Source organism: Oryctolagus cuniculus, chromosome 1 (assembly GCF_964237555.1).
Source record: "Oryctolagus cuniculus chromosome 1, mOryCun1.1, whole genome shotgun sequence".
In the NCBI taxonomy this organism is placed as follows: domain Eukaryota; kingdom Metazoa; phylum Chordata; class Mammalia; order Lagomorpha; family Leporidae; genus Oryctolagus; species Oryctolagus cuniculus.
The window spans coordinates 196,734,325-196,758,507 of NC_091432.1; the positions used below are offsets into that span (position 1 = coordinate 196,734,325).

General features: G+C 45.2%; 1 protein-coding gene across 2 annotated transcripts in view; it reads left to right on the plus strand.

The window, feature by feature from the left end:
* The window catches only part of NFX1 (nuclear transcription factor, X-box binding 1), a 69,029-nt gene that overhangs the window by 42,224 nt on the left and 2,622 nt on the right, over positions 1 to 24,183 (plus strand). The window contains exons 11-22 of one of the 2 annotated variants that reach the window (XM_070053311.1): positions 1,896 to 1,926; positions 2,606 to 2,685; positions 3,477 to 3,585; positions 5,693 to 5,812; positions 9,627 to 9,706; positions 12,425 to 12,655; positions 14,447 to 14,520; positions 16,391 to 16,492; positions 17,148 to 17,189; positions 21,238 to 21,336; positions 22,135 to 22,201; positions 23,337 to 23,482. In XM_070053311.1, coding sequence (XP_069909412.1) covers positions 1,896 to 1,926; positions 2,606 to 2,685; positions 3,477 to 3,585; positions 5,693 to 5,812; positions 9,627 to 9,706; positions 12,425 to 12,655; positions 14,447 to 14,520; positions 16,391 to 16,492; positions 17,148 to 17,189; positions 21,238 to 21,336; positions 22,135 to 22,201; positions 23,337 to 23,482 — 1,181 coding nt within the window. Of the gene's footprint in view, positions 1 to 1,895; positions 1,927 to 2,602; positions 2,686 to 3,476; positions 3,586 to 5,692; positions 5,813 to 9,626; positions 9,707 to 12,424; positions 12,656 to 14,446; positions 14,521 to 16,390; positions 16,493 to 17,147; positions 17,190 to 21,237; positions 21,337 to 22,134; positions 22,202 to 23,336; positions 23,483 to 24,183 lie in introns of both variants that reach the window. The other variant, XM_070053310.1, reaches the window with a different exon arrangement.

Here is a 24,183-nt window from a genome sequence, read left to right on the forward strand (position 1 = left end):
ATATAATTGCTAGAAGAGCCCAATCATTACCAGTATGAGTTGTTGTGTTTTTTTTGTTTGTTTGTTTGTTTGTTTGTTTTGACAGGCAGAGTGGATAGTGAGAGAGAGAGACAGAGAGAAAGGTCTTCCTTTTGCCGTTGGTTTACCCTCCAATAGCCGCCACAGCTGGTGCGCTGTGGCCAGTGCACCGCGCTAATCCAAAGGCAGGAGCCAGGTGCTTCTCCTGGTCTCCCATGGGGTGCAGGGCCCAAGCACTTGGGCCATCCTCCACTGCCTTACCAGGTCACAGCAGAGAGTTGGCCTGGAAGAGGGGCAACCGGGACAGAATCCAGCGCCCTGACCGGGACTAGAACCTGGTGTGCCTCATTGTTTAACTAGGTTTTGCATGAATACTTTTTGTAATGGAATGAGCTTTTCCACATAAGTGAGTTTTCCAGATAAATGAAACATTTCTTAAAACCTCAAAGGTTGTTTTCATCACTTTGGTGGGGAGTCTGTGCATTTTTGTATGCTCTCTCTTAGTACCCCTTATAAAGAATGCGCCAAGTTTTTATTGGTAATTCATGTACAGGGATTAGTGGGAGTTCTGTCTTTCCTCACATTTTTAGATACCACTCCACCATGTAATTTCTTGTGTAGTGTCCATTACTGGTATTGACAGGCACATTTACTCAAGCAATTTCAATCTATAAAGAGCACATAGGGAACTTTTTCTTATCTTCAATCTCAGCTAACTCATGTTTTATCTAAAATGTGTATTTTTTTCACTGACAACGTTCAATTTCTCAGACTTCTTCACATCTGTTACCAAATCTTGTGGCTGCTTTTTTCCTCAGTCATTTTTACAAGAAGGGATGTTTTTGGGTAGATAGCAACTTGTAAATTATATCAAAGTGAAATTCAGGTGTAGATGCTGCTGGACAGCCAGCCAAGCTCATTTCACTGCTGGACTCAGTCCCTCCACACCAGCCTGGCTACATGCTCTTTGGGATCATGCCTCAGTACAATTACATGTGATAGACCCATGGGGCCACTCACATATTTGAAACCACAGTAATAAAACTTCAGAGGCCAAGGAGCTGCTGGTTCACTTTGCTACAGTTTGTTGGTATGGTCAGGGTGCCCCTGAGGGTGTAGAGATGTTCACCTCTGTGGTAAGTGGCACCAGACTGTTACCTATTTTTAGTTCTTTCTCTTTTTTTCCCTTAAGATTTATTTATTTATTTATTTATTTGAGAGGCAGAGAGAAAGGTCTTTCATGTGCTGATTCACTTCTCAAATGGCTGCAACGGCCAAAGCTGAGCTGATCTGAAGCCAGGAGCCAGGAAGTTCTTCCAGAAACCTTATGTGGGTGCAGGGGCCCAAGGAGTTGGGCCATCTTCCGTGGCTTTCCCAGGGCATAGCAGAGAGCTGGATTGGAAGTGGAGCAGGTGGGACTCGAACCAGCACCTATATGAAATGCTGGTGCCTCAGGCAGAGGCTTAGCCCACTATGCCATAGTGTTAGCCCCTATTTTTAGTTCTTAACATTTGCTTTTTATGGCTTCTTCTGTCTGTACCCTGTCCAATAATTATATTTGTTTTGCATACCTTTAGCAGCCCTGTTTCCATTCATCATTTATAATTACCTAATCTGCTGTGAATTTAGAGACCAGACCGCAAAGATTGTTAGGACTGTTTATATATGGGAAGTCAGTAAACCTGAGGTCTTGTTGTGAGTGAGGCATGTTAATAAAGGGATTGGGCTAGCTGCAGTCAGGTTTAGTTGGTAGTAATAAGCAGCTATCAGAGAATACAGGATATATGGAATATGTGTGATATATGTAGCATTATACTATAGTTGTTGTTTCAGTTATTCCTAATATCGTTACTGTATTTGTTTTTCTTTCTCCATAGGAGCTTCCATGTACCAGTCTCAAAAGTGAAGGTATGAAAGGGCAGGGACATGAGGGAATTTTCTGGGATGAAGGTAATTGTCTATATTTTGATAGTTGGGTTATATATGAGGGTACTTCAAAAGGTTCGTGGAAAATAGAATTAGCCGGCGCCACAGCTCACTAGGTTAATCCTCTGCCTGCGGCGCCGGCACCCCGGGTTCTAGTCCCGGTTGCGGCTCCAAATTCCTGGTCTCCCATGAGGGTGCAGGGCCCAAGCACTTGGGCCATCCTCCACTGCCTTCCTGGGCCACAGCAGAGAGCTGGACTGGAAGAGGAGCAACCGGGACAGAATCCGGCGCCCCAGTTGGGACTAGAACCCAGGGTGCCAGCGCTGCAGGCAGAGGATTAGCCAAGTGAGCCGCGGCACCGGCCTGCAACTTCCTTTTTTGATATACATATGTACTGCAGCAGTTTATATGCCCATCTTCTGTGTATGCGCGTACCTTTTTTTCCATACCTTCATCCACACCATATATTAAATTGGTCTTGCTATTTGCTATTTTTTGATCATTCGATGGGTGAAAAATGACATATTAATATGCATTTTCACTATTACTAATCTATTTATATTATTATCTTTTTATTCAGGCTATGATCACTCAGTTATTTGGTGGCTCAATATTCATATCCTTTCTCTGTTTTTCTTTTCTCTTTAATTGGTCATAGCAGATGCTACATTTATGTGTGACAAGCGATGTAACAAGAAACGGTTGTGTGGACGGCACAAGTGTAACGAGATATGCTGTGTGGTAAGTGGACTTATCTTAGGATGATCAGATTCCGTTCATCGTGGTTGGGCTTTGGAAGCTTCAGCCTTCTGGAAAGCAGCCCAGATTTGGAAATCACTGTGAAAAGACCTAAGCACCAGTCAGAGAGCTCTCACAGTCCCCACACCCTCTCAGCAAAGAGACAGGCTGGGCCGTTTTAGGCCTCAGCCAGGTCAGGTAGTCAGCTGGGGCATCCAGTGGTAACATGGAGGAGAAAGAGGAACGACAGGAGACCTCAGGCCCTGCCAGAGATTTTTCCACAGCCTGGCCTGTACCTGGCAACTTAGGCTTCAGGTTTCTTGTGCTACTCCTTCAGCCAGGCCAGGAGACAAAATGAGGTTGGCATTTGATAGAGCAGCAAGATAGCACAGTACCAGTAGCAAGGTATTACATTTATACATTTATGTATGTATATAAAGTACAGAATTGTTATATTAAAAATTTGTATATTGACAAGGTAAAGAGTGATAAATTGTGCTGAATACCAAGATTCATAAGCTTAGAGTCTTCCCCTTACTTTATGGAGTTTCAACTGTAGACAAAACAAGCTTGGACATTGACACCTCAGTATGCAACCTCAGTTTCAGAAGTGACTAACTCATGACTGGCCTTGTTTCACCCGTATCTCACATACTGCCCATCGCTGGATTTTTTGAAGCTCTTCCCAGACATCAGTTCATCCGTGTATGTCAGACTTTGTTCATCTTACTGCTGTTTAAGGAAAGTACAAAATAGAGATGATTGTGTGAACAAACATAAATCTCTTTTCTCAGGATAAGGAGCACAAGTGTCCCTTGATTTGTGGGAGGAAACTCCGGTGTGGTCTTCATAGGTGTGAAGAACCTTGTCATCGTGGGAACTGCCAGGCATGCTGGCAAGCAAGTCGGTGTCTTTACTATAAAAATTTTCTAGAAAATCAGAAATAATATATTTTGAGGGTTTGTTTTACTTAGATTCATATGAATATTGAACCAAGCCTTAGCATTTCAGATATGTTGGCACAAAAAATGTTCTTTCTAGTGCTGTGTTATAGTCCCTGGTTGTATGAAGCAGAATGTGAACAATGATCTTGAAATGAGGCCTGGATCATTCAAAAATTTCTCCTCTGCTGCCTGCCTAGGTTCTGTCCTCAGCATTCTTCTTTCTCTGTATTTTTAGCAGCAGTTTGACAACTTTTGGGTTTTAGAACTCATATACATTTTAGAAATGATAGAGGATACCAAAGAGTTCTTTTTATTTTAATTATATGTACCTAAGTCTACTCTACTACTAATGAAAACTGAGAATTTCTTTCTTTAAATATGTAATTATTTGAAAGGCAATTAAAGAGAAGCAGAGGCAGAGAGAGGTGCTTCCATCTGCTGGTTCACTCCCCAAATGGCCACAACAGCTGGAAGTGGGCCAGTCTGAAACCAGAAGCCTGGAACTTCTGTGTCTACCACATGGGTGTAAGAGACCAAGGACTTGGGCCATCTTCCGCTGCTTTCCCAGGCACATTAGCAGGGAGCTGGATTGGAAATGGAGCAGCCAGGACTCAAACTGGTGGCCATGTGGGATTCCAGTACTGCAGGCAGCGGTTTTACCCACTACACCATGACCCCAAAACTGAGAATATTTTTAGAATAATTTATTTAATTAAAAATAATAGTAACTTTTTTTAAAAATTATATTTTCCAAGAAAATAGTAAAAACAGTAGATGCCTAGTTTGATAAAGGTAACTGGATTTTCATAGCTGCTTCTGCATTCAATCTATTGCAGTATACTTGAAAAATTCAGCTTCACACAGATAATTTGAAAAGGAAAGTGTACTTTAAAGGTTTTTTCAGGGCCAGCGCTGTGGCATGGTAGGTTAATCCTCCGCCTGCAGTGCCGGCATTCTGTATGGGCACCAGTTCTAGTCCCAGCTGCTCCTCATCCAATCCAGCTCTCAGCCATGGCCTGAGAAAGCAGTGGAAGATGACCCAAGCACTTGGGACCCTGCACCCACATGGGAGACCCGGAAGAAGCTCCTGGCTCCTGGCTTTGGATCAGCACAGCTCTTGCTGTTGCGATAATCTGGGGAGTGAACCAGCAGGTGGAAGACCTTGCTCTCTTTATCAAATAAGTAAATAAAATCTTAAAAATTAAAAAGAATTTCAAATAACTGTAGATATTCTTTGATATTACACCAAGTTTAACTTTGTTTCAAGAAGTACTTAGTATTTTTGTTGTTGTTCTCTGTGATATTAAATTTCACTGATCTCTCTTGTACTTTTAACCCATACATAATAGTATGCATTGATCATTTGGAATTAAACATTCATTGGATTATTCAGATCTTTACAATGTTGACAGATTTCATATTACAATACTAAAACTCGTAGTCATTAATGAAACCTCCAGTCAAATCAGAAACATGCCGGGAAGAGTATTGGGAAGTTGTCAGGCTCAGAGTGGTAAATGGAACACTTCATATTTGTCCATGTCTTTGTCACCAGCTCAACTTTATTTTTTAAGGATTTAGTTATTTAATTGAAAGGCAGAGTTACAGAGAGAGGGAGAAACAGAAAGGTCCTCCATCCACTGGTTTACTCCTCAGATGGCCATAATGGCCGGAGCTGGGCTGGGCTGGTCCAAAGCCAGGAGCCAGGAGCTTCTGGGTTTCCCATATGGGTTCAGGGACCTAGGTACTTGGGCCATCCTCCGCTGCTTTTCCAGGTACATTAGCAGGGAGCTGGATCAGAAGTGGAGGAGGCAGAACTTGAACTGGTGCCCATAGGGGATGCTGGCACTGCAAACAGAGAATTAACCTGCTGCACCACACCACCAGCCCCACCAGCTCAACTTTAATAAAATAAAAATGCTTTTTATTAAAAAAAAAAAAAAAGCCCACCTCCCCTCCCAAATTCTCTTCTAAAACTACAAGCAAAGAAAGTGTGCGCGCGGTGAACATATATACACATCCCAGACTCATGGAAGGTGGTGTTGTCTCACCTGCTGTCCCACCAGGTTTTGATGAATTGACTTGCCACTGTGGTGCATCAGTGATCTACCCTCCAGTTCCCTGTGGTACGAGGCCCCCTGAGTGTACCCAGACATGTGCCAGGATTCATGACTGTGACCATCCAGGTGAGCCCATCTTGCCTCATAGCCTCATTGCCTCATAGCCTGCTCATAGCCTGGCATTAGGATGCTGCTTTGTGATTCTTCACTGCTCAGTAGTCATGCTGTGACAGCTGCCTGTTGTGCCAGGGGCTCTTGTTACAAGTGAAAAATAACTTGATTTTTTTTTTGATGTTACAAAGTGATATACATTTATTAAATAAAAAAGAAAAATAGAGACAAAACCAAAAGATTGAAATTAAATTGTCCATTATAGACACACACTTTTAAAAAAAAAGATTTATTTATTTGAAAGGCAGAGAGAGAGGTATTTCATCTGCTGGTTAACTCCCCAAATGGCTGCAATGGCCAGAGGTGGACCGATCTGAAACCACAAGCCAGGAGCTTCTTCTGGGTCTCCCCTGTGTGTGCAGGGTCCCAAGCACTTGGACCACCTCTACAGTTTTCCCAGGCCATTAGCAGAGAGCTTGATCAGAAACAGAGCAGCTGGGACTTGAACCAGTGCTCATATGGGATGCTGGCACTGCGAATAACAGCTTTACCCATTATGCCACAATGCCAATTCCCACACGCCTTTTTTTATAAAATATTTATGTGAAATAATCTGAGAGAACAAAAGAGAGATATCTTCCATCCTCTGGTTCATTCCCCAAATGGCCACAACAGCCAGGGCTGGGTCCAGGCCAAAGCCAGAAGCTTCTTCTAGGTCTCCCACGTGGGTGTCTCAGCCCAAGCACGTGGACCATCTTCTGCTGCTTTCCCAGGCACATTAGTAGGGAGCAGATTGGAAGTGGAGCAGCTGGATCTTGAACCAGCACCGCTATTGGATGCCGGCTCTGTAAATGGTGGTTTAGCCCGCTGCGGCACAGCACCAGCCCCAGTGTCACTTTCTGACAGTTAACACTGTGCAAGATTATATATTTGCATTTTTTTTCCTAGAATAAAAGTGGGATACTACTGAACCTAATTTTTTTAAGGTTTATTTATTTGTTTGAAAGAGAGTTACAGAGATAGACAGACATCTTCATCTGCTTGTTCAGTCCCCAAATGGCTACAATGGCAGGAGCTAGGGCAGGCCAGAACTAGGAGCTTGGAACTCCATTTGGGTCTCCTATGTGGGTGCAGAGGTCCAATCACTTGAGCCATTCTTTGCTGCTCTACCAAGTGCGTTAGCAGAGAGCTGAATTGGAAATGAGTAGCCAGGATTCAAACCAGCCCTCATTGGGCATGCTGTATCACAGTGACTTAACCTGCTGTGCCACAGGACCAACCCCTGAACTTAATGATTTTCCATAGGTTCCATAGGTTTTTTTATCTTACTATATTTGTTTTTTTGTTTTGTTTTGTTAAAAGATTTATTTATTTGAAAGGCAGAGTGACAGAGAGAGAGGTCTTCTGTCCACTGGTTCACTCTCCAGATGGCTACAACAGCCGGAACTGGGCCCATCTGAAGCCAGGAGCCAGGAGCTTCTTTGAGGTCTCATGTGGGTGTGAAGGCTTAAGCACTTGGGCCATCTTCTACTGCTTTCCCAGGCCATAGCAGAGAGCTGGATCTGAAGTGGAGCAGCCAGGACTTGAACTGGTGCCCATATGGGATGACAGCACTGTAGGTGGCGGCTTTACCCATTCTGCCACAGCTTTGGTCCCTGTCTTACTGTATTTGTAATCTCTGTCCTTGTCAGCAAATATTTGTCTACAATAGAGTTGTGTTTTTTTGTTTGTTTGTTTGTTTTTAGGCTAAGAAACAGAGCTTCCATCTGCTGATTTCATTCCACAGACACCTGCAACAGCTGGGTCTAGGCCAAAACTAGGAGCCAGGAACTCAATCCAGGTCTCTCCCATGAGTGATGAAAACACAACCACTTGGGCTATCACTGCTGCCTCCCAGGATCTGCATTAGCAAGAAACTGGATTCAGAAGACAGAGGCAGCCACCTATACAGAATGTGTGCATCTTACCCTCTAGAACTGTCTGTCCCAAAACAAATTTTTTTTTTTTTTTTACAGGCAGAGTAGACAGTGAGAGAGAGAGACAGAAAGAAAGGTCTTCCTTTGCCGTTGGTTCACCCTCCAATGGCCACCACGGCTGGCACGCTGCCGCCAGCGCACCGCGCTGATCCGAAGGCAGGAGCCAGGTGCTTCTCCTGGTCTCCCATGGGGTGCAGGGCCCTAGTACTTAGGCCATCCTCCACTGCACTCCCTGGCCACAGCAGAGAGCTGGCCTGGAAGAGGGGCAACCGGGACAGAATCCGGCACCCCGACCAGGACTAGAACCCAGTGTGTCAGCGCCGCAAGGTGGAGAATTAGCCTAGTGAGCCGCAGCGCTGGCCCCCAAAACAGATTTTTAATGGCAACAAAGTGTTCTATTACATTGATGTGGGGTAGCTCAGGGTGTAGTCATACAAGGAAGGCTTTGTTGTGGAGGGTGAGTTTTGATGAACTGCTGTTTTTAGCAGTAATGAATTTGATAGGATTCATCAGAAGCATTTTAGATGGAATAAATAGAGATGTTTAAGCAGTTGCTATCTAAGAAGGGCCAAGAGAGTGTGCAGACAATGTGGCTATGCTGCAAGAGATGAAATGGGAGATACCTCCCTCTCTGCTTATCTTGGCATATCTGCCCCTGTGCTCATCACCACCATTGGATTTCTTTTACCCCACTCATACGCAGCTCTTCAGCACTTTGATATAAAGGCGGGAACTTTTTACTTTCCTATGACCATTTTAAAAAGTACTCCTGGGGTGAGTGTTTGATAAAGCAGTTAAGATGCTGCTTGGGATACCTGCATCCCAATTGGAGTCCCTGGTTCAAGTGCCAGCAATTCTGTTTCTGATTCAGCTTCCTGCTAAAGCGCATCCTGAGGCAGTGGATTATGGCTTTAGTACTTGGCTCCCTGCCAACCACAGGAGAGCCCTAGATGGAGTTCCAAGCTCCTGGCTTCAGCCTAGCCCAGCAGTGGCTATTTTAGATCTTCCAGTGAATGGAAGAACTGTCTGTTTCTCTGCCTTTTAAATAAAATGAAAATGAGCAAAGAATTTAAATAAGTAAAAAGTACTCCCAGCTCCTGAATTTAAAAGTTCCATATCTTGGGGCTTGCGTTGTGGCCTAGCAATGCTGGCATCCCACATGGGCACCAGTTTGAGACCTAGCTGCTCCATTTCCGATCCAGCTCCCTGCTAATGCACCTGGGAAAGCAACAAAAGATGGCCCAAGTCGTTGGGCCCCTGAGCCCACATGAGAGACCTTGAAGAATCTCCAGGCTCCTAGCTTTGGCCTGGCCCAGCCCCAACCATTGCAGACATTTGTGGAGTGAACCAGCAGATGGAAGATTTTTCTCTCACTCTGTCTATCCTTCTCTCTGTAACTCTGCCTTTCAAATAGTATTTTTTTTTTTAAGATTAAAAAAAAAAGTCTACATCTTGGGACTGACACTGTAGCAAAGCAGGTAATACCACTACCTGTATGCCAGCATCCCATATGGGCACCAATTCAAGCCTCGGTTGCTCCATTTCTGATCCAGCTCCCTACTAATACACCTGGGAAGGCAAATGAAGGTGGCCCAAGTGCTTGGGTCTCTGCATCCCCGTGGGAGACCCAGAAGCAGCCCCTGGCTCCTGACTTTGGATTGGCCCAGCTCCAGCCATTGTGGCCATTGGGAAGTGAACCAGCAGATGGAAGATTTGTCTGTAACTGCCTTTCAAATAAAATAAATAAAATTTTTTTAAGTTCCACATCACATGCTATTTATAACATGGATTTTATTTGGTTTATGTGGTTTTCTTTAGAAATTATTTCCACTATTCCCTTTCTCTTTTTGCAGTGTATCATTCTTGTCACAGTGAGGAGAAGTGTCCCCCTTGTACTTTTCTAACTCAGAAGTGGTGCATGGGCAAGCATGAGGTAGGTTTTCTCATGTGTTCATTGTTCCAGCCCGAGATTAACTATTTCATTGCTTCAGAGTTGTTAGTCTCAGCGTTTCCCACTGTAAATACATTCTAAGCAGAAGCTTTCTGCTGCTACTTCTCTTTTTCATTTTAAAGGTATAATTTGCATGTAAAAATGTTACTCTTTTTACTGTATAGATCTGTGAGTTTTAACAAAAGCATTCATATAATCATGTTACCACCATCACAATCAAGATGTAGAACAGTTTCATTCACCCCCAAATATTCCTTCATGCCCTCCAATACTCTCTGTCCTAGCCGTCCATGACCTGGCAACCAGTGGTTTGTTTGTTACCTGTCTCAATACTGTAAATTTTTCAGAATGTCACAAAACTGGAATCATAGAGTATGTGGCATTTGGACTCTGTTGATCTAATTACAACCAAACAAAATCAGCCAGTTAGCCTTGAGAGCCTGTGCTGAAGATAAATTCTAGGTTAACCAGCCTAGGGAGAGGTTGCTGGCCTGGCAAAACTGTTTCAGGGAAAGCATCCTAGGCATAGAGGTGGGTTATCCACCTGCCGCCCCTGTTCTTTGTTCTAAACCCTATGTAGTTTCCCCTCATAACTTCTAGATCAAAGTGCCTTCTGCTAGTCTCAGAACTCCAGATTGCCAGTGTCCTCAAGGACTTTCTTTATTTAATTATTGAGATTTATAAAAGAGAAAGAGATCTTCAGTCCCTCATTCACTCCCCAAAATGGCCACAGTAGCCAGGGCTGGGCCAGGCCAAAGCTAGGAGCCTAGAGCTTCATCTGAGTCTCCCACATGGGTGGCAAGGGCCAAAGCACTTGGGTCATCTTTTGCTACCTTCCCAGGTGCATTAGCAGGGATCTGGAGCTGGATCAGAAGTGGAGCAGCCAGGACTCTAACTGTTGCCCATATGGGTTGCTGGTGTCCCAAGTGGTAGCTAAACCACTAGGCCACATCATGGACCCCAGGACTTCTATTCTTAACTTCTAAGCCATATTTGGCATTGTCACCTATAGACCCTTTAAAACACTGAAAATAATGGAGACCACGGTGGAGTTTCAGGCTCTTGGCTTCAGCTGTTGTGGCCATTTGGACCACTTATCTCTGTGTCTCTCCCTTTCTCTTTGTATTACTCTGCCTTTCAAATAAACAAATATTTTAAAAATGAAACAAAATAAAACAATTTTTTTATTTTAAAGATGTTTATTCATTGTAGTTCTGCTACCAAGAAAGAACTCTTTTAACGTTTTGCTGTGTCATCCACCAGGCATGTGTGATACATCCTTTCCCTACTATAATTAAGATTATATTGTTTTGTTACCTGCTCATTTTTTTTTTCATAATATGTTGGCCAACAGTTCTTGAAACTCTCTTGACATCCATAACAACATGCTGTTAGTATCATTTTCTTATCTTAATGGGCGTATTTTTCTCCACTTCCTGTGGGTGGTTCTCAAGTTGCAGTCCTTGGCATTTATTCTTTCTCTGTAAGTTTATTCTAAGACATCTATGAATCATGTTTTTGTTAATACCTTATTCATACTTCATTCAGCAAATATTAGTTGGAAGCCTATTGTGTGCTGGGTAATGGGCTAAGTTTGGTTGATTCAAAAGTGGACAGAATTGACATTATGGCCTTTGAGAGCCTTTGCTCTGGGCTGGGAAGCAGACATATAACCAGCAATAATGGAAATATGGAGTACTGAGGGTATAGGAGGGCTTCCTACTCAAGGAAGGCTTACTGAAGGAAGTAACATCCCAAAGCAGAGTGAGCACATGGGTAAGTAATGTGCGGAGCGGATGACAGAGCAGAGGGCTGAGTGTGCAGAAATTACCCCAGTGCCCTGGTGATAACAGAAGGACGGGCTTGAGACTGGGAACTGTACTCTACCAAGGCAACTGAAAACACATATGTCCTGGTTTTCAGGGGTCTCTTCAAGGGTGGAAGTTACATGTCACTGGAGTAGAAGTGCATTTTTCATTTTGAGGGTTCTTGAAAGAATTTGAGTGAATATAATGAGTAACCTTTGGTTCCACGGAGTAAAATTCTAACACTTGTATCCTGCATTAGGGAAGCCCAAAAGCAGATAATTTGTTTGAAAGGTGGAGAGACCACCCTTCTGCTTGTTTAGTCCTCAAATGCGCACGGTGGCCAGGGGCCTAAAATCAGGAGCCAGGAACTCAATCCAGGCCTCAGGTGTCAGTGGCAGGAACACCTACCTGATTCATCATGACTGCCTCTCAGGCTGTGTGTTAGCAGGAAGGAGCTAAATCCAGACACTCCAGTGTGGGACATGGTGTCCTAACTGCTACCTCACTATTCCCAATGCCTACCCACCTCTTAATTTTTTAAATGACAGGTCTGCCTGAAATTGTGGAGACCATAAACTGAGATATAAGAACTGAATATTTAGCTACATAAAAGAATCCTACCATCAGTCCCAGAACCCTGGATCAGGTTGCCTACCTGCTCCCAGGATGTAGGGTTGATCTGTCAAGTCAGTGCCTTAACAGTTTGAAAAGGAGGGAAGATATCATCTCATGCTGGCAGTTTGTCATAGCATTTTTCTTGTATTTTTTTTCAAATATTAAATAAGCAAATAAATAAAGCAGAGTTACAGTTTACAAATGCTTTAAGGAGAAGTTAAAACACCCCCCAAGTCTCACACAGAGATGAGAATCTGGCTACTTCTGTCTCTCCTAGTTACGCAGCAACATCCCCTGTCATCTGGCTGATATCTCTTGCGGATTACCCTGCAGTGCCATGCTGCCATGTGGGATGCACAAGTGTCAGAGACTCTGTCACAAAGGAGAGTGTCTTGTGGATGAGGCCTGCAAGCAGCCCTGTACTACCCCCAGAGCTGACTGTGGCCACCCATGCATGGCACCCTGCCACCCCAGCTCACCCTGCCCTGTGACTGCTTGTAAAGCCAAGGTGGGTATTCCTGGATCCAATGGTGGCTTAGACTGTGGTTCTGGGGCTACTATTAAGTTTGGAACTGTCTGCATCTTAATTAGGAGTTACTAGTTGCAAAGAACTGCAAGTTAAGTAAGCAAGAAAAAGTGACATTAGTCATATAGATTTATTTTCTTCTTCTTCATCCCCCTCTTCCTCCTCCTCATTTTTCTTCTTCATTATTTAAGAGAGAGAAAATTCCCCCATCTGCTGATTCACTCCCCAGCTGGGGCTAGGCCAAAGCCGGGAAGTCATTCCAGGTCTCCCATGTAGGTGGCAGGAACCCAGTCACTTGAGCCATCACCACTGCCTCCCAGGATCTGCAGTAGCAGGAAGGTGAAAAACAGGAGCCAGAGCTGAGACAAAATCCAGACACTCTGATGTAGGATATAGGCCTCCTGAACACTAGGTAAAATGCCTGCCCCCTTTAAAATTTTTGCTTATTTATTTGAGAGAAAAAGAATTCCCATTTGCTGCTTCACTCCCCAAATGCCTGCAATAACTAGGACTGAGCTGTGCTAAATCCAAGAGCCAGGAACTCAATCCAGTTCTCCACACAGGTGGCAGGAAACCAGTTACTGGAGCCATCAGCATTGTCCCCCAGGGCCTACATTAGCAAGAATCTAGAATCAGAAGTCAGAGCCAGAAACCAAACCCAGGTACTCCAGTGTGGGAAGCAGGTGTCTCAGCTACTAAGCTAAATGCCTGTTCCAGTCGTGAGATTTCTTTGTCTTTCTAGTTCATCACCTGACCACAGTCTCTGTCTCCCTTTAATCACATGCTCAAAGAATCTTGATTGTCCGCTCCATATATTCCATTCATTCTAAATATCTATATGGTGCAAGATGCTGAAGCTAAAGGAATGAACGAAAGATATGTGGTCCCTTACAGTTTGCTGGGATAAATACTCAGCAAGTGATTACTCAGATAATTAGAACTGTGATCGTGTAGAAGGTGCTGTGAGAACACATCAGTGGGAGACACAGCCTGTACCGAGGGATCAAGGAGGCCCCTCCCCTGACAGGTAAAAACAATAAAGTGGATTTGGCTTGCTCACCTCTATGGTTCAAAGGTAAGATTTCATTCTAAGGCCGGCGCCGCGGCTCACTAGGCTAATCCTCCGCCTTGCGGCGCCGGCACACCGGGTTCTAGTCCCAGTCAGGGCTCCGGATTCTGTCCCGGTTGCCCCTCTTCCAGGCCAGCTCTCTGCTGTGGCCAGGGAGTGCAGTGGAGGATGGCCCAGGTGCTTGGGCCCTGCACCCCATGGGAGACCAGGAAAAGCACCTGGCTCCTGGCTCCTGCCATCGGATCAGCGCGGTGCGCCGGCCGCAGCGCGCCGGCTGCGGCAGCCGTTGGAGGGTGAACCAACGGCAAAAGGAAGACCTTTCTCTCTGTCTCTCTCTCTCACTGTCCACTCTGCCTGTTAAAAAAAAAAAAAAAGAAGATTTCATTCTAAGCCTGCACCTGTAGCCCAGGTTGAGAACAGTAATCTGCAGAAAGTGGCATTGTGGACAGAGAGCTTCCCTCCTAGCTTCTCAACTACATGGTTTGATTAGAGAGAAAGCTTGAAAAGCAAAACCCATGGCAAGTGAGTAAGTTTTATGAGTAAGCTCACAAAACTATACAGGCCTTGAAATCAGTTCTTATATTTCTCATGAAGTTATAAAATAAACTAAAGGGCTTTCTTTAGCATAAAAATATAAAAGCAAAGCCTACTTACTGGCATGGTTCTCATGTGCTAAAAGTCGCTCCGTATTAACTTTGTTTCAGGTGGAGCTACAGTGTGAATGTGGTCGAAGAAAAGAGATGGTGATTTGCTCTGAAGCCTCCAGTACTTATCAAAGGTTAGTGCTACTTAAATGTTAACAGTTGATGGATCCAGGCGAAGGGTGTGTTTATTGTAGAATATTTGTGACTTCTAAAGGTTGAAAAGTTCATTAAATGATTTTTTTAATCTAGTTTCATGTTTTCGTTTGTTCTTTTGTATAAGATTTATTTGAAAGGCAGAGTGACAGAGAGAGAAGGATCTTCTGTCTACTGGTTCACTCCCCAAATGGCCAAGTGGAGTAGCCAGGACTTGAACCAGCAATTTGATGTGAGATGCCATCCTCGCACACAGCAGCTTTGCCCACTGCACCACAACCTCAGCCTCGGTTTTTTAAAATCTGGTTTCTCTGGCTCAAACGGTGCTGGGGTGAACACCGTGGCACAGTGGGTTAAAGCTGTTGCTTGTGGCACCCTCATCTTACATCAGAGTGCTGGTTCACATCCTAGCTACTCTGCTTCTGGTTCACCTTTCTGCTAATGTGTTCTGGGAGGCAGCAGATGAAACTTATGTGATTGACACCTGCATGGTAGACCCAGATGGAGTTCTTGGTTCCTAGGTTCAGCCTGACCCAGCACTATCTGCTGTTATAGGCATTTGGGGAGTGAACCAGGAGATGGAAGATCTCTGTGTCTGTTTCTTTCTCTCTCTGTCATTCTGCCTTTCAAATAAAGTAAATAAACCTTTAAAAAAGACTGCTTCGTGCCGGCGCCGTGGCTCAATAGGCTAATCCTCCACCTAGTGGCGCCGGCACACCGGGTCCTAGTCCCGGTCGGGGCACTGGATTCTGTCCCGGTTGCCCCTCTTCCAGGCCAGCTCTCTGCTGTGGCCCGGGAGTGCAATGGAGGATGGCCCAAGTGCTTGGGCCCTGCACCCCATGGGAGACCAGGAGAAGCACCTGGCTCCTGGCTTCGTATCAGCGAGGTGCGCCGGCCGCAGCACGCCAGCCGTGGCAGCCATTGGAGGGTGAACTAACGGCAAAAGGAAGACCTTTCTCTCTCTCTCTCTCTCTCACTATCCACTCTGCCTGTCAAAAAAAAAAAAAAAAAAAATGCTTCGTGTATCTTTTCTGCTTTAAATTTCATTTATAAGATAACCTTTTTATTTTTTCCTCTCCCTCTCCTCCTCCTTTTTTCCCTCTCCCTTTCTCCCTCTCCCTTCCTCCCTTCCTCTTTCTCCCTTCCTCCTCCTCCCTCTCCCTTCCTCTCCCTTCCTTCCTCTCCCTTCCTTCCTCTCCCTCTCCCTTCTTCTCCCTTCCTCCCTCTCCCTTCCTTCCTCTCCCTTCCTCCCTCTCCCTCTCCCTCTCCCCCTCCCTCTATCTCCCTCCCTCCCTCCCTCCATTGTTCCCCCTTTTAGTCTTATGATGCCTTGACATAAGAAGGGAATATAGCCTGAAGTTGGATGAGTTGCTTTAATATCCCCCTTCTGATTGTGGGTACAGCCTGTGCTACTCCTTCCTGGGTGTGAGAGTTTCCAGTTGTTCTGTGAGGTATCTTTGCAGCCTCCTGAAGTCTGGAAACCTGTGTGATCATACAGGGATCTGCTTACAGCACCAAAGGGGTCAGAGGCTGAATGGTGTGGGCATCTCTGGTGAGACGTGGAGCTCTGCCTGGACTGTCAGACTTGAAGTGTGTGCAGACACAGCTGAGCCAAGTTGAAAGCTTCTGAGTGGAGTATTGGCCCGAGAGCTGGTTACCTGATCACTTCCTATGTAGCTGTGTAAAATGTAATTGAGGACATAGCACAGAAACATGTAGGAGTTCCTAATAGATGGGCTTCCAAAGCTGCACCCATTGTCACATGGTAGATGTGCTTTGAAAAAGGTTTTCTGTATCCTTAGTATGGGGAGAGCCTTGTAATTCTCTACTTTTTTCCCTTAAATATTTCAGAATAGCTGCTATTTCTATGGCCTCTAAAATAACAGACATGCAGCTTGGAGATTCAGTAGAAATCAGCAAGCTTATTACCAAGAAGGAAATTCAACAAGCCAGGTAATTTTTAAAATATGTGTAAATGCCTGCTTCTCCAATTAGACTTAATTTTAGAGGGCAGAAATGATCTTAATCCTCCACACTGGAGCCTCATACACACAGCAGATATTCAGCAGATATTTGATGTTAAGAAATCATACCTGTTCCAACCCCAGTGATTCTAGCTCAGTATATAGCTAAGGCCAGAGGAAACTTTTCCAGGCCTCACTCCAGCTATGTGGAGTAGCCAGTGTGTCTAGCCCACCCCACCCCTCCCCGTAGAACAGAGAAACAGAATGGTGGCTGTGTCCTCAAAGGGAGCTGTGGCTGTCAGAGGGCCACTTGGAGTGTTCTCCAGGCTGAGCATCCAGGAAACAGCCTGAGATCTACCTAGAGGACTCCTAGACCCCTCTAACCCAGAGACCTGCCCACCTGTCCTTGAAAAGGGCCTCCTCTCCCAGCCGTCCCTGAGCAGATGAAATAGCCTGGGTTGGGGGGTTGCTAATGAAACCTGAACCCTGGTGGCTTCACAGGCCACTTCCTGGCCCGAAGGGAAGTCCCTTGGCAAGAGTCTTAACTTTCCTGCTGGGTAGGAGCTGCAAACCCTGTGCCCTGACTTGTTTTTTTCTTTCTTTCTTTTTTTTTTTTTTTTTTTTTTTTCCATTTATTTATCAAGGCTGGAGTGTGATGAGGAGTGTTCAGCCTTGGAAAGAAAAAAGTAAGTAGTTTCAGCTACTTGTTGTCTACTTGTCTTTGAGCCCTGTGAGGTAGTGGGAGGGAGCAGCTCTGTAAGCATTCACTCAGCACCTACTCTGAGTCTTACTGTGTCAGACAGCAAGAGAAACATGATGGGCGGGAGTTGAATTGTCCAAGGATTAACCACTCAGGTAATTGCAGGAACATGAGCTGTGTGGTTTTGAGGCATGATGTAAACATCACCTGCCACAACACACTTAATACAGTGACCGCCAACTTCCTGATTCCAACATAGATAAAAAGGTTTTAAAAATGATTAGTGGGCCAGCGCCACGGCTCACTAGGCTAATCCTCTGCCTGCGGCGCTGGCACACCGGGTTCTAGTCCCAGTCGGGGCACCGGATTCTGTCCCGGTTGCCCCTCTTCCAGGCCAGCTCTCTGCTGTGGCCCGGGAGTGCAGTGGAGGATGGCCCAAGTGCTTGGGCCCTGCACCCGCATGGGAGACCAGGAGAAGCACCTGGCTCCTGCCTTCAGATCAGCGCAATGCGCACACCGGCTGCGGTGGCCATTGGAGGGTGAACCAACGGCAAAAGGAAGACCTTTCTCTCTGTCTGTCTCTCTCTCTCACTATCCACTCTGCCTGTCAAAAAAAGAAAAGAAAAGAAAAAAATGCTTGGTGAATTTTTGTACTAAAGTACAGTGATACAAAAGTGTACAGATCAGTGAAACATCAAGTGAATATAGCAGTGTGACCAGCAACTAGGTCAAGAACTAAGAAATTACCTGAGCTTTTTTTTTCAAGGTGTATTTATTTATTTGAAAGAATCAGAGAGACAGAGAAATCTTCCATCCACTGTTTCATTCCCCAAATGACCTCAACGACTGGGACTGGGTCAGGCTGAAACCAGGAGCTTCCTCCAGGTCTTGGATGTGGGTGCAGGGGTCCAGGGACTTGGGCCATCTTCCACTGCCCTCCCAGGCACATTAGCAGAGAGCAAGATCGAAGTGGAGTGGAATTAAGATATAATTTGATCATTCTGCTATTAATAGACAATGAGTGTTGTCAATATTTGGCTGTTATAAGTAGTGGATGATATTAAGAACGTTGCTTTGCTTGCTTTGCTGTCGATATGTACTCAGTTCATTGGATATAAATTTAGAAGAATTGCTGATCAATGGGCTTTGCATATGTTCAGCTTTAGTAGATTCTACCAGACAATAACCTAATTGATTGTACCAAGTTACGCTCCTTCTAGTGGGGTGGTGTCCCTGCTGCTACACGTTTTCAGTACGTGGAGTTGTTCTAATGTAAGTCATTCTTATGGTCTGTGGCAAGATGTATATCTCATTTTACCTGGAAGTTTGAACAGTTTTCAACAGTGTTTCTTCAGTGTCTAAATGTGTAGAAAGTAACATAATGACTAATAATGCTACCCAGATTTCCCTTAGTTTGACTCCAGTGACAACTTATTAGTGTTATGCAAACCTCCTTCCCTTTCAGAACCAGTTAGTGTTCTCAGCCATAAAATGTGAAGTAGAGACTTGGGTATTCAGAAATGTAGTAAATACATAACAGTCACCCAAACATGGAGGTGCACCTTTATGTGTTTGAGAGAGACAATATTGGAAAGTAGATGGAGCTCTAGAGTCATATTGCCTAGATTTGAATACGAGCTCTACAAATCATTTACCTGTGTCACCTTGGGCGAGACACATATTCTTAAAAACCTGTAGGGGCCAGCATCCCATATGGGTGCTGGTTTGAGTCCCATCTGCCTCGCTTCCCAGCTAGTCCCCTGCTAATGCACCTGGGAAAGCAGTGAAAGATGGCCTGAGTGCTGGGGCTGCTGCTACCCACATGGCAGACCCAGATAGAGTTCCAGGCTCCTGGCTTCGGCCTGGCACAGCCCTGGCCATTGAGAGCATTTGGGGAGTGAACCAGTGGATGCAAGTTCTCTCTCTTCTCCATCTTTTCCTCTTTCTCTGTATTGCTCTGCCTTTCACATAAACAACTGAACCTTTTATAAAAATAAAAATTTTTTTTTAAAAATTAACTTACCCTCATAGCCAAGTGTTGTGAGATACTGAGAGACTCATGGTCCCAGTTAGGACACAAAACTGGTAGTTATGGAAACCATTTAGGCTGCATTGATCCAGTCTAATGTTCATAAATTTGAGTCCACAGCTGGCACCATTTTCCAGGGAAATAATTTTAAAAGCTTTTTGCACAGAGATGTTGTCACTTATAATATTGAGGAACTGGGGAACTATTTAAAGAAACCTAAGTGGGGGAGTATTTAAGTAAATTACGTGATAGAAGATTATGAAATAGTAAAAGTAATAGTGATATGAGAAATTCTAATTACACACTGGTGAGGGGATAAAGATGTAAAGTTTTATATATAATTGCAACTACCTAAAATTACAGGAGAAAAGTCTGAAAAGGAGTATATAAAATAAAAAGCTTTTTAATATTGCTTTGTCTGTTTGGTATACCTAACATCTAAATTAAGCCTCAGAGAAAGTCAGCCTCATTGACCACTCCCAGTGACATTTCACACCCCCCATCTTGCCCTCCCCACCTAATCCATGTCCCCAGTGTTGAGCCTGTGGCTTACTCAGACCCATTTAAACCTGTTTTGTTTATTTCCTTATATGAAAACAATAGTACATCTTGTCCCAAGCTGTTGTTATTCTATCTTTAATATCTAGTTTGCCGAAATGAGATAATTAATATATAAAAACTTAGGACATGGTAGGTACTCTGTGTTACTGTAATAGTCCCTTCTTTTCACTTACTATGGTGTCAGTCAGCTTCAGCCAAAAAATATTAAATGGAAAATTCCAGAAAACACTAACTCATCAGTTTTACATTACATGTCATTCTGAGTAGCATGCTGAAATCTCACACTGTCCCCACCTGGCATATGAATCATTCCTTTGTCTTACAAATCCATGCTGTCTTCTGACACCACCCACCCATTAATCGCTTAGTAGCTGTCTGGGGTATCACATTGTGGCGATATTGCAGTCCTTGTGTTCAGTAACCCTGGAGCACAAGCACAGTGATACATTTCAGGCATGCCAAAGAGAAGCCATAAAGTGCTTCCTGTAAATGAAAAGGTAAAAATTCTCCACTTAATAAGGAATAGAAAATTGTATGCTGAGATTGCTAATATCTATGACACGTTATTATTTTGCCTAATTAATAAATTAAGCTATTATCATAGGTATGTTTTTATTGGGAAAAACAGTATATGCAAAGAGTTTTCAAAAAGTTTATGTAAGGGGGCCAGCACTGTGGTGTAGTAGGCTATACCCATGTGGGCACCTGTTTGAGTCCTGGCTGCTCCTCTTCCGATCCAACTCTCTGCTAATGGCCTGGGGAAAGCAGTGGAAGATGACCCAGTGCTTGGGCCCCTGCACCCACATGGGAGACCCAGAAGAAGCTCCGGGCTCCTGGCTTCGGATTGACCCAACTCTAGCATTGGAGCCATTTGGGAAGTGAACCAGCAGATGGAAGGTGTTTCTTTCTCTCTGTCTCCCTGTCTGTAACTCTACCTCTCAAATAAAATATTAAAAAAAAAAGTTTATGGAAAATGCATGTTATCTTTTCATTCTATTTTCTACAAACGTTTTAGAGATTTATTTATTTGAAAGGAATAGCGACTGAGAAATCTTCCATCCACTGGTTCACTTCAAAATGGCCATAACAGCAGGGCCGGGCCAAAGTTAAGAGCTCCATCCTGGTCTCTCACATGGGTAGCAGAAACCCAAATGCATGGACCATCTTCTGCCTTCCCAGGAACATAAGGGAGCTGGGTCAGAAGCAGAGTAGCCAGGAATTGAACCAGCACTCCTGGAATGCCAGTGTCACGAATGGCAGCTTAACTCACTGCACCACAGCAGCAGCTCCAGTCCATGAACCTCTGAAGTACCTTCTAGGTTTCAGTATCTCCGTGGTTTGGAGGCATCCCCTGGGCATCTTGGAACACTCCTGGAGAACTGCAGTGTGAGATAATTTCCCTCCCACTGTCTGCCTTTTATTTGTGTTCTTCTCTCACTTTCAGGAGACTGGCAGAGGCATTTGATATCAGCGAAGATTCTGATCCTTTCAATGTCCGTTCTTCTGCATCAATATTTAGCGATAGTTTGAAAGATGATGCCAGGTATGTAACTTAGCTACTTTCTTGATTGTAGCTCATTGGAGTATTTGGTCTTCTAAGATGTAGTAAGCAGTATGTACTCCTTCTATGATTAGGCCAGTTGAAGTAAGAGATGTGATATTTAGGGCCGGCGCCGTGGCTCAATAGGCTAATCCTCCGCCTAGCGGCGCCGGCACACCGGGTTCTAGTCCCGGTCGGGACGCCAGATTCTGTCCCGGTTGCCCCTCTTCCAGGCCAGCCCTCTGCTGTGGCCAGGGAGTGCAGTGGAGGATGGCCCAGGTGCTTGGGCCCTGCACCCCATGGGAGACCAGGAAAAGCACCTGGCTCCTGGCTCCTGCCATCGGATCAGCGCGGTGCGCCGGCCGCAGCGCGCCGGCCGCGGTGGCCATTGGAGGGTGAACCAACGGCAAAGGAAGACCTTTCTCTCTGTCTCTCTCTCTCACTGTCCACTCTGCCTGTCAAAAAAAAAAAAAAAAAAAAATTAAAAAAAAAAAAGAGAGAGAGATGTGATATTTAATAAAAACCTTCCTAAATTCTCAAAACTTTCAGTTCTTGAAGAACTGAACTTGTTTGGCAGGCTTGCAGGCATAGTGCTGGCTGTTTCTCCATTATTCTCTTCTCATATTTTTCCCTTCCTTTGTTCCATCAAAGCTAACCTTAAGTTATCTGACAGTTCCTGACCTCTGCAGTTTTCCTGCCAGCCCTGTCCATTGTTTGCCCTTCATGGTCAGAAGGTTGGTGAGAGGGGTTTCTGAAAGGGCAGGGACGGATTAAATTAATTGCGGTGCTTTCTCGTTTCAGGAAGGACTTAAAGTTTGTCAGTGACGTGGAGAAAGAAATGGAAGCACTTGTGGAGGCTGTGAATAAGGTTGAAGTCAAAACATCCAAATGGACATTTTTCTGAGACCAGTTTGATTTAAAAAAAAAATCAGTCCCAGAAGTAGTATATTGTCAGCCTAGAGTAGTTATAGGGAAAGTCACAACTTCCTTGAGGATCCTGATCTTTCCCAAAAGCCCAGCTGTTGTGATATCCATAGAAGCGTTTCATAGTTCAATCGCTGCAGCAAAAATGTCTGCAGTTAGATCAAGTGTAAATAAAAATCCAAGCTCAGTGTCTTAAGAATGGGTGGCGAGGAGTTTGTTCCTGATAGGTGAGTGATGGGAGACATATGAGGCCCTCAGATCTCTGAAGAGCACACTGGTTCTTCACCGCCCCGGTGGCAGGACAGGACGAGAAAAGGCTGTAGGAGAGGTGAACAGTTATGTGATCGAAGCTGAAGGGCAGTGGGCTAGACTTGCAGCAGAGGTGCTGCCGTGTCCTGGAGCAGCCAGGGGCGCCACAGAGGTAGCATCAAGAGGAAGAGACCATAATTTAGTCAGAAGCGGCCTGCACTGCCTGGCTTCATTTCTCATCAGTGGGACTGGTGAGAAGGATGAGGGGCTGCTTTTGCATCCTCTGATGAGGACGGTTTTCCTTCCTGCCACCTTCCTCACCCCTCTCAGCCCCTTCCCTTCCTCCCTTCTGTTCCTCCTTCCCAACAGGATACCAAATGGAGGAGAAAGTGGAAAGCAGTGTTCCTCCCCTGACAAGGAGACTTGCAGCAAATGGCATTTCTTTGCCTGTCTGTCTATCTGCATATGCATGATTTTTAGCATAGATAATACTTTTATAGGGAAACTCTGTAGTTTTGGGACGTGTCAGGAGAAGTTATTACGACCCTGTCCACCTAAATCCCTGTTCACTTGCCCTTTGTCCCCTAACTCTGTCCAGCTGTCATTGTTGTGGTTTACAGAGTAGAAGGAAGGTGAAAGCAGTGCCATAGCTCCCACCCCACAAGACCCCTCTGGGCTTGCTGGGCAGTTAGTGAAATGCTATTTGCTGTGAGCCTCTCAGCTCCAGCCACCTCTTAACTGACCCGGGTTGTTCTTGTGGTAAGGGGAGTAGTAAGCATTTGCTGTTTTCAGTGTGATGTTACCAAGCAGTCGTCTTTCCCTCACTACAGGGAAAGAACAGCAAGAGAAGCCACTGCTTCCCTCCCATGAACAGAGACCACCGCCGCATCATCCATGATCTGGCCCAAGTGTACGGCCTGGAGAGTGTGAGCTACGACAGCGAACCAAAGCGCAACGTCGTGGTCACTGCCATCAGGTGAGCTTGTTTTGCTGTTGCAGGAGGAACTCTGAGAAGGGCACACTGGACTCAGGAAGCAGGATCTGTCAGTATCTGCTCTCCTTCCTTCCTCTCTCTCTTTTGGACAAACAGAAGGAAAATCTGCATCTGGGACAGCCATTCCTAGACAACATAGAGGTCAAAGCCAGAGAGCAAAGGCCGTGCCTCCTGTCCCAGGGCCAAAGGCCTCATGGCAGATGCTGGAGATGGCGCTTCCACAAGCAGGGGGAACAGAGGCTGGGAGGACTGAGCAGAGTGCTTGCCCGTCACCTCTGTCCCATTTCCCCGCTTGTCTCCTGTTCCTCCCTCTTCCCGCTCCCCGGCTCTGTCCTGGCATGATGAAGACAGAAACAATGCTGCCCTCTGACTCAGGGCACCCCTTGTGAACAGTGTATTGCCATCAGGAAACTGAAGCAGTCGCGTTAAGTCAGGAGGACGGAGGACCCAAGATCACTGTCAGAACCTCCGAGAGTAGGAGCTTCTCATTTGAGGAACTCACAAGTGTGACTTTAGAGAAAGCAGGCCACAGGCCCCCAGAGTGGGGGAGGAGGGACAGGGTTACCTGGAGGTTAGCACATCTGAGAAAAGGCAGGTCACAGAGGGCTCAGGAGCGTTGTGGGCCAGTGCCACAGTCATGGCCAGTGTCTGGCTGTCAGCCTACTTCCACAAATGAATCTTGG